Source organism: Cajanus cajan, chromosome 4 (genome assembly GCF_000230855.2).
Source record: "Cajanus cajan strain Asha chromosome 4, NIPB_CcT2T_4, whole genome shotgun sequence".
Lineage (NCBI taxonomy): Eukaryota > Viridiplantae > Streptophyta > Magnoliopsida > Fabales > Fabaceae > Cajanus > Cajanus cajan.
In genome coordinates, this window is record NC_138520.1 from 3,323,965 (window position 1) to 3,338,906 (window position 14,942).

General features: G+C 30.3%; 2 protein-coding genes across 2 annotated transcripts; both read left to right on the forward strand.

Moving 5' to 3' along the window:
• The first annotated feature begins 603 nt into the window (after positions 1–603).
• On the forward strand, positions 604–4,726 carry LOC109815671 (la-related protein 1C). The gene is made up of 6 exons (XM_020380450.3): positions 604–1,413; positions 1,914–2,490; positions 2,561–2,705; positions 2,791–2,881; positions 3,901–3,972; positions 4,167–4,726. Exons 1-6 carry the CDS (start codon positions 1,012–1,014, stop codon positions 4,422–4,424), a joined length of 1,545 nt encoding a protein of 514 aa, XP_020236039.2. The 5' UTR covers positions 604–1,011; the 3' UTR covers positions 4,425–4,726.
• Positions 4,727–11,966: 7,240 nt separating this feature from the next.
• Positions 11,967–14,194, forward strand: LOC109815661 (uncharacterized). The gene is made up of 3 exons (XM_020380441.3): positions 11,967–12,432; positions 12,560–12,637; positions 13,912–14,194. Exons 1-3 carry the CDS (start codon positions 12,139–12,141, stop codon positions 13,987–13,989), a joined length of 450 nt encoding a protein of 149 aa, XP_020236030.2. The 5' UTR covers positions 11,967–12,138; the 3' UTR covers positions 13,990–14,194.
• The last annotated feature ends 748 nt before the right edge of the window (positions 14,195–14,942 follow it).

Consider the following 14,942-nt stretch of genomic DNA (forward strand, 5'->3'; position numbering starts at 1 on the left):
ATATAGGAAACATATCAAGTGAGAGAGAATTTATTATAAAAGATAAGATGGTTAAAATATAGTCCTTAGATTAATTCCATCTCACTTGATTAAACTCCAAATTTTAACTCTTAGATTAATCAAGTGAGAGGAAATTAATCTAAGGGTTATATTTTAACCCTCTAATCTCTCGTAATAAATTTCCTCTCAGTTAATATGCTCTCTATATATATATATTCTTTAATGCTTTCATTTTCTTTCTCATACCAAATATATCATTTATATACACTAATATTTTATTTTGGATAATATACATGTTAAATGTCTAATTATATATAATTAAAATTTAAAAAAATTATGTATATAAATAAATATTATATTTGAATACGTAAATTATATTTAATATTTAAATAAATAAATATTTTTAAATATATAAATTATATATATTACTAATTATAAATGAAGTGTGATAATTCTTCACAAGCACTTGTACAAAAGAAAATAGAGAGAAAAAACTGAAGTTACCATTTTGTACAAAAGAAGAAAAAGAAATTTGTACTGGAGAGAGGGTAATACAGTAAAGGAATATTTTGACTGTCAATTAAAGAGAAGAATAGAGAAGAGAATTAGGTTTCGTAAGCCAGCTACTGCCACACTTTGTTTCTGTTTCCGCCGAGTTGCAAAACAGAAAAGAGGAGAGGCCAAGAGAAGAGATCGCAGGTTGCGTCCAGAGTGAAACGCAAGAGGTTGAAGAAGAGGCCCTTGCTATCCACATCACATACCTTCGCAATTTCATTTTGATCACGCTTGCTTTGCCCCTTTCTACACTCACAAACCCTAACCTATTTTTTTCTTCTTGTTTTAATGTTATTTATCTTGGCTCTTCAATTTAATTTTTGATTTTTGATACAATTTTTGTCCACAGATTCGTTTATTTATCTGCCAATTTATTTATCCATGCTCTTGTTTATACACTGATCGATCATCTATCTATCTATCTCTTTTTGGCGAAATCGGAAACCCTAATCGGCAATGGTTACCACCACAGTTGATTCTTCCTCTAATCATCACTCCCCCACTAGTGTTGCAGAAAACCCTAACTTCCCGCGAAAAAACCTGCCTTCACCGTGGGCCCAGGTTGTTCGCGGTGCTGATTCCGAGCCTAACCACCAATCGCCGCCTTCTTCTTCCTCTTCGTCGTCCCTTGATTCTGTTACTTCCAATGGGGCCTCTGCAGCCGTTGATGCCTGCGATGCTGCTGTGAAACCCGCATGGAAGAGACCCTCCAATGAGGTCGCGGATGTTGGGCCTGGGCCTGTAATGGGCGCTGTCTCTTGGCCCGCGTTGTCCGAGTCCACCAAGCCCGCTGCTAAATTAACATCTGAATCCTCTGCTAAGACTGCCACTGACGATGGGTCACTCACCACCCCTCAGGTTTGGTTTGTTCACAGGCCTAATTCTATGTTTAGCTCATTGTCCTCAGATTCTGTTAATCTGACGAAAGAAACAAATTTCATGATTAATCTGAGGGGTTTCTAGGGTTCATAATGTGTTAATGTTGTTTCTCTGTTCCTAAACTTCTGGGCGTTATTACATTTTGAACTATCCAAAATCACCTAAAACATGTTTTTTTTTGTTAATTTTCTCATGTTTGTTTTCGTGTGAAAGAGTTGAAAATTTGACTGAATTAAAATAAATTTAGATAGCTTGCATAAAAAAAATTATATCGAAGTTCACTGCTGACTTTCCTTTGGAATTGAAACATCTTAAGCATAAATCACATCACTTCAAAATCAACTTTAACCAAAATCAATTTTGCGAAACAAAATTCATTTAAAATCAATTTTGTCAAAACACTCAAACACACATAATATGTCCTCCAGGAACTTCTGTATTTACAGAAAATAGTTTACATCCTTTCTGTTGTTTTGCAGGGGCCTGTTATTTCAGACTCCCCTCAGAAACAAGGTACTGGTAATGTGAAACCTAGTCCTGCAATGAACCATGGTATGGTTAATAGGCAAAGATCAATGAAGCGTGGAGGGGCTAATAGCAATAATGTTGTGCCTGGTCCTGCTCAGAACAACTTCTCTACACCTTCCCCAAATCTTTCTCCACCACCTCCACCACCCTTTCCTGTGCTTCAGATGCCTCCAAGTACATTTGCGCATGGGATACCAGGGGCTCCAGTTCCTATACCTAGGGATCCTTACAGGAATAATAACTGGGATACAAGGCCTCCACTTGGGGGTTTTATGCCGCCAATGAATGAGCATCGGAGTCCCTCTCGCAGGAGCAATGCCGGGCACCATCCGCGGGATGGTTCCTATCATAACAGTTATGGCAACAGGCGTGATCAGGATCGTGGGAGTTATGCAAATACTAGAGATACTCATGTAAATCAACAGAGGATACCTCCTAGGGGATTAATGAGGCCCCCACCACCTAATCCTGCTTCATTCATGGGGCCTCAGCCTATCCGTCCCTTTCCAAACCCTGCTGGTTTTCCTGGTCAGTTTGTTTATTCTATTTTTAATTATGTTACCACAACAAAACAATCTAATCATCTCTTCCTTTATAGAATTCTATTATTTCCCAACACTACAATTTGAATCCTTTGGGGGCATGCCATTCTTCACACATGCACCTCCGCCTGCAATGTTCTTCCCGGTTGCAGAAACTCCGCTCACCAATACAATAGTCAACCAAATTGATTATTACTTTAGGTAATTTATTTTGTTCTGCTATTCATTAGTTTGCCAACAAATCCTGGCTATTGAATTTTCTATTATTGCTTATTGTTTTTGACAGTGATGCTAATTTAGTGAAGGATGAGTATTTAAGGTCCAACATGGATGAACAGGGATGGGTTCCTATTACTTTGATTGCAAGCTTCCCACGTGTGAGTTAATTGTGCCTGATCAACATTTTTTTCTGTCAAGTCTTTGAGTATATGATACAGTGTATGATATATGTTGAAACCAGAATTCATAGCTAAAACATTTGTATAGTGGTGGTCTTTTGATATACTTATTGGTTGTTGTATAGTATGGTTGAATGATTTTAGTCGTATACAAACCATTTGTTTGCTGTGGATATTTTTAATAGATCCTTATTTACCTTTAAGGAATTTTGGCTTTCATATCTAATGGTAATGTTTATTACCTTAGAAGCAGTTGTAGTTGTAGAAACTGAAGATAAAATTTTACAGAATAATTAAGCTGAAAAAAGAATTAAAAAGAATGCATTTACTGAGTGCTTTAAAGAATACATTCTGATTTTCTTATATTAAATTGCCTAGCTTTTTATTGGAATTAATGTGGCATCTATGTGTTGCTTTACTTTAATACTTGATATCTATGCTCTGAGCTCTACATCTCACCAGCAAAGATCCCCTGTGGGTTTAATATTTTTCATCAATTATTTCACCACTGTTAAAGCAACCCATTGCCATAGGAAGCATTGTCCTTAGATTGAAATGTTATTTAACATGCATAGACTGATGGTAGGAACAACTATGGATTTCACAAAGCTTTAAAATGGTGTTAAAGTGTTCTCTATTTCCAAGTCATTTATTTATTATTGTTATTGTCACAATTTTATTGCTCCTTTTCATGAACTTTTCTTTTTCAACATATACAATGCCATTGGTATTAATGTTGGGAGGAACAAGTCTCCAATGACTATGTGCTTTGGTTAGCTATGGACTTGGTATTCAAGTTTGGATTTTAAATGATCTAAACAATTACAGCTTTTTCCATTTCATTTTATGCCCGATACTAATTTATGTTTTGGATTGATCCTTGACCCTTATATTGCCAATAGTTATCATATACCATCAACGTTATGTGATTTGATTAAACTTTCATAGGTAAAGATTATCCTGGGTTTCTTTTTGCTCTAAAGATTATCTTTTTGCAGGTTAGAAGTTTGACAAGCAACATTAAACTGATACTGGATTCATTGAGAACTTCCACTGTCGTGGAAGTGCAGGCAAGTTAATTTCTTATTAAGTATTGTGTCATCCTCTTTCTGCTTTCACTGAACACACATTCTACACATTTCATTTTTGTTCATTCCAATGTTAGAGATGCAGTGGAGGTATGTTTGAATTATATTTTAATTAACGCTATTCAATTTGTTATATTTTCTATTTAGTTATTTCTGCCCTATCGTATTTGGTGTAGGGCGACAAGTTGAGGAGGCGTAATGAGTGGATAAAGTGGCTGCCCTCAGCTCAACTTCGTGCCAAGGCTGGTTCAATATCCCCTAGCGGATCAAGTTCTAATAACCTAGCAGCTGATTTTGAGAAGATCACAGTAGATGAGACTATTACAGAAGATGTTAATTCTGTGCCTACCACAAATGATGCTGCTGCTGAAGGAGAGTTCTCCAGTCAGTCCCAAGTTCCAAATGGTGATGCTACTACTGCAAGTAGCAACTAAAATTCAGCACAATTTATCTACCCATCCCAAAATACTTGGCCCATTCTAGTATCTGGCCCTGTGTGACTCTTGATTTTAAAAGGGTTTTTTTTTTGGAGGGGTTGGTAGGATAGGTTGTTTGGAAGTTTGATTCCTTTCTACAGTGACTGAGGTCGATTTTGGTAGCAATTGAATCAAATAGGGAAAGAAATAAGAATTCTTCGGAATTATTATGGTCTAAAGAAAAAGAAAGAAGTAAACGAGACAGAAGAAATCTAGAATTTTGATGGAGGTGAATTTATTGAGTTTTTTTTTTTTGTATAGCTTTATATTTGTTGCGGCTGATTTATTCTTTATTTTCTGCTGGTTTTGGGTGGGATGTGTGGGTAAAGTAATTTTTTTTTTATCAATGGAATTGTTTTGAGCTCGTACTAACTGTATGTTCTTTCACTTCTGTGTGCTTCCGTAACACGGGTTGTAGATTGTTTGATAGTTTTGCGCTTTCATACTTCTGGCCTAATTATTTGTGATTTCTTGATTTGCTTATTTCTCTATACTGTCTCACTTATTTTTTTTGTCGAGTATAATAGTCATGTATTCTCAGATTAAATGTTTTTATAATATTAACTAATAAGAAGTAATTCTTTGTATGAATTCTAAGATAATAAACGTTTATGCAACATTAACCAGCAAGGAATCATTCTTTGTATGAATTTTAAGATAATTAGTATCAAAGTCCATTAAATTTATAGTCAGTGTATAGTTTGTTTTTATTTGCAGTTTGGTTTGGTTTATGTTTTTATAGTTAAAAGCAAAACGAGTCAAATTATCTTCTAATATTCTTATGTTGATATGCTTTTTTTTTATTTATTTATAATAATATGGGTTTTTTTGTTAATTCACTGTTTATAACCATGTTAATATTACTTTCAAGGATTGGTTATGACTAGGTTATTAGTTGCTTTGTTGTTAATTATTAAATTAAAGACAATATAGAAGTCATAAATAAATGAAATTAAATAAAAAAATGAATCAAATTGAATTGTAATTTATTAGTTTGTTTTAATTAGATTTGATAAGTTATTTTAGGAAAATATTATTATGATTAATTCAATTGTTTTATAGTTTTAAAAATCAAACCAAATCTAACATAACGAAACTTATACTTCAGCTGTGATAAACTGATAGCAGGCGTTACACTGCACATGACTCGAGTTTCCTCCAGGCACTTTGCTGTTTGTCCAGTATTATGCTAATTTTGGTCTGATTACTTTATAAAATATACCAGTAAATGTAAAATGGAAACTACATGTGACTTCCTCCGTATTCTCATTCATCTTTTCTATACAGCATAGCATGATATTAATGAAACCATTGAAGAGAAAATAACCTACGCACTATAGCGTAAAAACTTAATCACGATTCATTATATATAATAAATTTGTTTATCTTTATGAGAATTATCTTAAATGTTATACAATGATTTTTTCTATTAGTTAATTGTGTATTTTTAAATATCAATTTAAAATTATGTTCAATTGAAAAATGTATTTTCTTATATAAATTTTTTTTTTAGTGTAATTTTTGTTTCAACTCATGTTGAGTTGAACTCAACTAGTTCCTAAAAGATTTTACACCGACGATACATCAATATTAAATTCAGTTTAGAGGAGATTTTAGTCTATGCATTGATGGTGAAAATGTAATAATAATGTAAAAGAAGTTTTACATTGTAGTTCAATCTCAAGTATCATATATGATAAATTTATTGACTTTTATAATAATTATCATAAAAGTTGTCAAATAACTATTTTTTATTGATTAATAATGTAAAACTTTTTACACTCTGTATATAAATAATACATTTAATTAGGAAGATAAGACAACGTTGATAGTTTAAAAGTTTTTACACTAACAATAGTATCATTCAGTTATGTAAAGAAAATGGTCTATGTACTAATAATAATGCATAATTGTTCTATACTATCATTCAATCATAAATTATTATGTATGATAAATTTGTTATTGAGTTCAATGATAACTATTCTAAAAGTGATACAAATGATAATTTTTTATTAGTTGGTAGTGTATAATCTTTAACTCCAATTAAGAAAAGAAAATAGTCATTAAAATAGTTTTACATTATCATTTAATTATAAATTATATGTTTACATGCTATTTAAAATAATTATTATAAAATTAATAAATTTATTATTCATGATTTACATGATCATTATTTTTCTTAGTGGTGTTTGTAGACAAAGAACCACAATGTAATTTACTCATTGAGCGTACAACTTGGTCTATATTAACTGCAAGTAGCCTTATGCTCAGAATATCAAAATATAATTAGTCAAGTAGTTCAGAATATTTTAATCAATTATCTTCATGAACAATCCAAAACGTTTGAGCTGTAGAACAATCCCCCAAAAGATGATAGGTTCACTATGTTATCCACTAATAACAAGCTAAAGCTGGATAATACATCTGAGAAACAGTCGCAGAATGATTATAGGAAATCAAATAAAATTCAGGATAATATTTTAAAATAAAATTAAAAATAATTGAATTTTTCTTATAACTAAGAGTAAAAAAAAAAAGAGTGAATATTTAAATGCACATGATTTGTATAAAAAAGTTTATTAATAACTTTATAAAAAAAATTAACTAATCATGCCTCCTATAATATATTTCAACTGAGTTATGTTTTCGTTGAAGTAAAATAACTTGGTTAAACTAGAATTGTGAAAATGGATCACAAATCGTGAGTCAAGTTGATTTACCACAGTCGGATTGAACTCAAAAGGATTTATAAATTTTAATATCACTGAAAATAAAAAATAAAAATGAACTCACCGGCCACATCCCATTACATAAAAAAAAAAATTTAATCCAGAGTCCAGTGAGCCTAGCTAGGCATGGAAACGGGGTGGGAGCGGGTTTTACATTACCCGCTCCCGCTCCCTCAGATTTAAACTGCCCCCGCCCCCGTTCTCGATACTCGCTGGGAGTAAAATCTGGCCGAATGGTACACATCCCATCAGTCTATCCCCACAGTTGAAGTCGGCACGGTTGATGGTCGAGACAACCACATCATATCGGCACACATCATGTCGGCACGGCCAATAATTAAGACGATTCATATCCAGCTGGCACGAGATGGGTTACCTCGACTCGTCTTGGTGTTTCTGATTCCCGATACTCGTTTGGCATTCCCGATAGGCGAAAGGACCTAAAGAGCAGTTTATGGACCACATAATCATCCTTAATCACAGATTAGGGGATAATTATGCATACGTACTAATTAGCGGTGTATTACCTAATTTGGTAATCCTAGTACAAGGCCCATAGAAGACATGGTCCATTAATGTCAGTATAAATAGTTCACATCTCGAGATAATGTCACTGATTATTAATTACTATCGATATTCGTGCTTATCTTGACTTGAGCGTCGAAGTGTCTTTTGCAGGTATCCTCCTCCTTACCAGAATATTTGCTTAGAACTCTTGTTTAGCCTTCAAAGTACGAAAAAATTACTAAGATGCCCTTTAGATAAGTACAAAATTAATCTTTGACAGACTAATTTAATGACAAAAAAATTGAAAAGACTAATTTGTTAACATTTTTTAAGTTAATGTGGTGGCACGAAAATTTAGGGATCAAATTAAGGATTTATTCATTATAAAAGCATCGGCTCTTCTGTAACTAAGGAACTGAATCAATCTTTTTGACATCCAATGAACCGAATAAATCTAATAAATAGAATATTCGATGAATTCATTATTTTTGATAAATTTTATGATTCTAGCTACCTACTCCAAGCATATTGCGCTTCGGTGAGAGGTAGTAGAATCAAAATAACCCCAAGTGTGTGGTTCAGCGATAGGAGTTGATCCACGCTTAAGGAAGGTAAGGGGTTCGAATCCTGCCTTTGTGTATACAGTCGCGTTAAATCTTGGGGTCAGCTATCCCACCCTTTGAGGTGCATCCAACGTAGCGTGGAGATTAGTCACTGCTATCAGCGGTGAATACTCCAGGAACGAACAAAAAAAAAAGTAGAATCAAAACGTATTAAAAAAATTGAGGATTATGAAACAACTATAATTAAATAGTTAAATGGAACAAATATAAAGTGATGGCTTAAATACAATTTCAGCATAAAAAATGTATTTTATTTTATTTTAATCTTATTAAAGTACATATTTTTAATAAGTTAAAAAAAAATTAAGCCTAAAGTTGTATATTGTGTGCCGATGCGTTATTGTCGTTTAAAACTTTAATTTTGAAGAATTTAGAAATTTATTGAATTAAACTTACACATATTATGAGTGAACACCCAATTTAATCTCTAAAAATTAGTAGATGTGGCAATAAGTTCATGAAATATTTTTTATCACACCTGAATTTGTAAATTTTAACTCTGTTATACAAGTTAATATTTTCACTATACTCAATTATTAATCCTATTGATCTTTTGGCCATTTAACAGTTATTTATTATGTTACGTTGTCACATATTTTCTCTCTAAGTTAGTTGTTCTTTCTCCTAAACACCTAAATTTGGGTTTAGGATCTTGTTAATAATCAATCTTTTCTAATAAATAATGTTTTTCTTTGCATCTTTGTGCAATAAAAACATAATATAAATATCCAGAGAAATGTTAGTTCTAATTTGTCTCTAGAAGATTTTTGTAATGTTTATCTATCCGTGGGTGTGCACAATGAAACATACCAATATTTCATCAAACCAAAGTTTTTAGTATTAGTAAGTGGGAGAGAGGATAGATGCATTATGATCCACACTAGGTGATTAGGATAAATAAGTGGGAGATAGAATACATGTCAACGTGAGAGTTAACTATTAACTAGTAATGAGATTAATATAACTAGTAATTGAGTATAATTAAAGAACTAACTTGCATAACAAAATTAAAATTTAGGAACTTAAATGCCACAAAATTTTTTTTAGAGACTCATCGATCACCTCCACCATCTTTTTAGGAACTAATTTGAGTGTTTACTCCATATATTATCTTTGCATTGTATAGGAAAAATGTGGTTGGAAGAGAAAACTTCACTAGGATCTGGTTTCTCGATGAATATTAGTTATTGACGAAGTCAATAAATATTCTGTACCAATGACATGGTTACCAAAAAAAAAAAATTATCTTCACAAATTGTAACTCCTTAATTATATTTATTTGTTCACACACGCTTATATAAATTATTGAATAAATCACCTGGATCAATATAATATTAATGAGATTAAATGAGTATATATTGAGTCTTAGATTTAAATCATAGTGTTATAATTGAAAATTTGATAAATAAAAAAATATAAATTATTGAATAATAAATGATCTTGTAACATTTTAAAATGGCCTTAGTGACTAATTGTATATGAGGGTATGTATTATGAGAAAATTATTTTTTATTTCGAAGTGAGAAGAGTAAAACGGATAAAAAGAAAAAAAATGTGATAAGAGAAAATATTTACAATATAATTATGTGAATTTAATTAATATATACATGTGTTATCGGCGTATTTATTTATTTATTTTTATATATGGGTTGAATGAGAATTAATCCTATTATCATATTATTAGAATAATTATAATATGACGTACTAACAAATCTTGAGTGATATTAATTTCCATCTCTTCAAAATAGATTTCAAGTTTAAATCTTGAACAAATGAAAAAAAATAATAATTAAAATAAAAAAAAAATAAAATAAAAAAAATATATATATATATATATATAATTAAGAAGACTGTTAGTAAAATTAGCCAGAATAAAACCCATGACAGATATTAAAGTTGTATGATTGTTACCGCCATTTCTGATTCTTTTTAACACTACATTTTGCAAAACTGTTTATCGTCAAATAATACCTTCATCGACATTTCTTGTTATTTTTTTTTATAAGTAACCGTTACAATAATAACAATATTATGTGAAAATAAAAGCTTGTTTATAGTGTATACTAAATATTATACTTTTAAGTTTTTTTTATAATTTTGTTAGCATTATGTTTAGAATAAAATAAATATTAATTAATAATATATTCTCTAATATCACTTTTTAATATTTTTTTATTATTAACTAAAATTTATTAAAAGTAACCTCCTCTATCTCATTTTATGTTTTTAACTAAATTTAATAAAAGAATCTATATTTAACAAAAAAAATGTAACTAATATTTCCGATTCATTGATAGTACTCTTTCTGCGTTTTTTTTATTTATTTTAAATTCAGTTGTCTAATTCATTGTAATTAAAGAAGTTTTTTAATTTAGTTAAAAATGCTAAATTTTGAAATCTATATATTATTTATAAAAGTACTCATAATATTAAAAAGATATATTTTATTTTATATTTAATTTTTTTAAATCTCTTTCATCATTAATATCGTCTGGGTCATTGTACCATAAATAAGAGCAGTCTCTACCTTAATGAATTAGCATTTAGCAAGAATGCTCTCGTCCAAGCAAAAGAAAATGAATTTATTATTTTAATTTTTATGACATGTCAAAATAAGATTTACAATTTTTTTTTGTATTTCTAAGGAAACGGAAGTAAGGTTTACAAATTTTTCTCCATATAAAACAAAAATAAACTCTCGGTCCATCCTTTTGACTTTTTTTATTCTTCATCTTGTCTTCTACTTTTACTCCTCTAATCATTGTGTGGTCTGTATTTTACAACTCTTATTATTGTAGTCTTCTTCTTATTCTTACAGTATATTTTTTCTATTTATTATTATTTACCCTCTTTCTTTTTCTGCATTTTTTTTAAAAATTCTTTTACCAATATGAGTTTTGTTTCGTATTAAAAGTTTGCCCTTTGATCGTGGACTGTATAATTTATGTGTTCTTATTTTACTATTGTATGCATAACATGTTCCTTGGGGTTGGAAAGTTTGTTCCTTTCAAAAATGTATTTTACTGTATTTTATTTTTATTTCAACTTGTTCATCTCAATTAATATTGTTTTTATCTAAAGTTGTTATTTATCATAATATTTTCTTTTTTTTTTTAAATATTTTATTTAAAATTAATTTTATTCAATTTTATTCTTTAAATTTAATTTTAAATACATTTTTATAATCTAAATTTAAAATAATAACTAAATTAATTATTTAAAATTTCATTATAATTTTTTTTAAATCTATATATTTTAAACTGAAAAATTAAAAAAGAAATTATAAATCTAGGAAAAAAAACTTAAAAAAAAAACAGAAAAAAAGGGGGGGGGGGAGGGGGCCTTTGAGAAATCGGTTACCCAGTAACCGATTTCTCACCTAGAAAACTAAATAGTATATTTAGGTAAATATATTTGAGTTTAGGTTATTTAAATAAATATAAAAAAAAACAGTATATTAAAAAAAAAAAGTCGCATCCTTTTACTATTTATCATAAAAAGAAAGAAAGCAAACTTTTAATTGGATTCTTTAAAAAAAAAAAAAGGGATAAAAATTACCATATTTAGCAAAATAGTTTGTGGTGAAATAATTAAAAGTGTTGGTTGTATTGGTGGCCAAACCAAAATTGTACGAAGAAAGGAAAAGTGAAAAAAGTTGTGGTGGATGTTTAATTGTGTTGGGACCTGTTCTGGACATCTTTGTCGAGCCCAAATGTGGCAATAGTCTTGTTATCACCAAACTGAGTAAAAAAAAGGAGCACGGTCTCTTAAGGATTCAGGTGCAGGGTTTATTATTTGTGAGATAGAAAAAATATGGCATCTTCTTCGCCATTTGATTGTGACTGTGATTGTGATTGTGATTGCTGGTCTCATCTCTCTGATTCTTCTTCACTTTCCCAAACCCCTTCTTCATCCGTCTGGAACCATACCAAACTTTCTTCCCTCTCCAATCCCACCGTTGACTTCCACTTAAACCATTCTTCTTCTTTTCTCAACTCTTCTTCTTCTGCCTCTCTTCCTTCTCACAAAACTACTCACCAAGATCAACGCCATATGCGCATACTCAGGAATCGAGAATCCGCTGTTCGTTCCCGAGCTAGAAAACAGGTACACCATCTTTCCACGTACAGATTTCCTCGTTAAATTAATAACAATAAAGAGGTGAACTTCTGTTGCTTTTTTTTTTTTTTTTTTTTTTTTTTTCTTCTAAACTCGTAGAAAACAACCTCTGCAGGCTTATAGAAAAGGCTTGGAAGCTGAAGTTGTCCGTTTGACTGAAGAGAATTCAAGATTAAGAAGCCAGTTGGAAGAGGTGAGCTAATTACTTGTTTTCATTTCAGTAGTGTAACTGTAGCATCATCTTGTTCGTCAGCTTTAGAATATTTTGTACAACATATTTTATAGGCAAACGAATATCATCTCACAATTACTTCTTATATTAGGTATCAACTTAAAAATTAAATAAATTTATAACTTATAAATTTAAAATGTATATATTAAAATAATTTGTCTAGTATAAGATGAGTTCAGCATATTAAGACGATTCAATTAAGTATTAATTTATTGACTATTATACTTGTATTCTTTTAGATTTGTGATCGAACTATCTCTTAGATTTATAATCGACTCTTTTTCTAGGTTTATAATCGACCTACTTCATTGACCCATCGTCTATAAATACAAAGCTAAACATCTTAATAATTATTAACTTACAATGAATATATCTATGGATTTGGCCCTTGAATCTATTAGATGATGTTTACTGTATCTTGATAAGTTAAAGATGAATTGATCCCTTTAGATAAAGGAGAACTGACTGCTTTGTTCCACCTTTAATGATGATTTACTTAAAATATCAAACAAAAAATAAAAATTATTATTTGATAAGATAAGTATATCGAGATATGTGGGATCTAGAGATTATGGACATAATCGTAAAATAATGAGATCATGATGAAGAAAGATGTCAAAAGATCAAGAAAAAAGTCAAGTAATTAGATTAAAAAGAAAGAGACATCTAAAAAAATTAGACATTCACTTTAGAAAGAAGAAAAGTATATATATATATACATATATTTTTAAGAAACAAATCTATTTAAACTTACTTTATTTAATAATTTATGTTTTATATCAAATTTTAATTATTCAACCATTAAATTTAAAGTTTTTAATGTATAGATCAAGTTTGTAAATTTTTAAAAAATTTAAAAATTATTTGATATTTCATTTTATTAATTCAAATTGATAGGTTATCGTAAAATTATTTTATACGCTAATTTAAATTAATGAAAAAAGTATCTAATAATTTTAAAATTTTTAAAAAATTAAAAATCTTATTTATATATTAACAACTTTAAATTCAATAGTTAGATTGTTAAAATTTAATGTAAAACATAAGTTATTGAAAGAATAAATATAAATAAAATTATTTATGAAATAAAAGAATATCTGTTCGTGTATGTATTTATATAACATTTGAGTGCTCTTTATGATTGGGGCCGGAAGAATACCGAAAATAATTAAATAAGGGTTTTGGATTTTAATGAATTCCGAATTATATAAAATTGGTTTTTTGATTAATTACAGTTGCAGCGCTGCATGTGGTCCTTTGATGAGGCTCCGAGGAAGAAGGCTCCATGTAGAACCTCATCATCTCCATTTTGATTTTGAGAAGAACATTTGATTTGAGTATCCTCCTAGTTAAATAGCCTCTAATAATTCACTTTTCCCCACTTTTTATTCGCCAAGTGTCTCTACCAGATCGATTACATGTCCTTGTTGTTGTTGTTGCTGCTGTTAGACTTGCCATTTTTCTTACTCTAGATCTTACTTTAATATTTATATAGAAGTTTATCCAATTAGACTTTAAGTGTATTTTTGGATGTTAAAAACGGAAAAAGTCAAATTCATCATGATATTTTGAAAGCAACACAAAAATAAAATCACATTGAGTGAATCACACAGATATGAGATAACTATTTGTTGATTCCAAAACCTTAATAATTTCAACTCACCACGATCTTAAGATTCTTAACAACCACCAACCATATATAGATACAGTGTATTAATGTGTAAAGGAAAATGCTATTCTTTACGAATTCGTATATATCCCACAACAACGGCCCTTGATTTTTGTCAAAGGTTTTTTATTTTTTTATTTATTCAAAATTCAGCCAATAATATTTACTCATGTGTAATCGTTTGATCTTTCGTGCAAAAAATATTCGCATTATATACCACTACTGAAGTATATAAATTGGCATTGGAAAATGCTAATACGTACAAAACGATGCTTTCGTAGATACGCACGAAGCTTGTGTGATTTCGTCAAATTGAATTTTTCACCTTTTTAATTTTTAGATAAAATGTATTTAACAAAAGGTTATTGATCCACATATGAATTCGTGCATTTCGTACTTTATTCTTATACCGTATGGTGGCTGACTAGGTCAAATACCCGAGTTCGTGGCCGACTAGGATGAATACCCGAGTTCGTGGCCGACTAGGCCGAATACCCGAGTTCGTGGCCGATTAGGCCGAATACCCGAGTTCGTGGCCGACTAGACCGAATACCCGAGTCCGTGGATGACCAGGTCGAATACCTGAGCCCACCGACC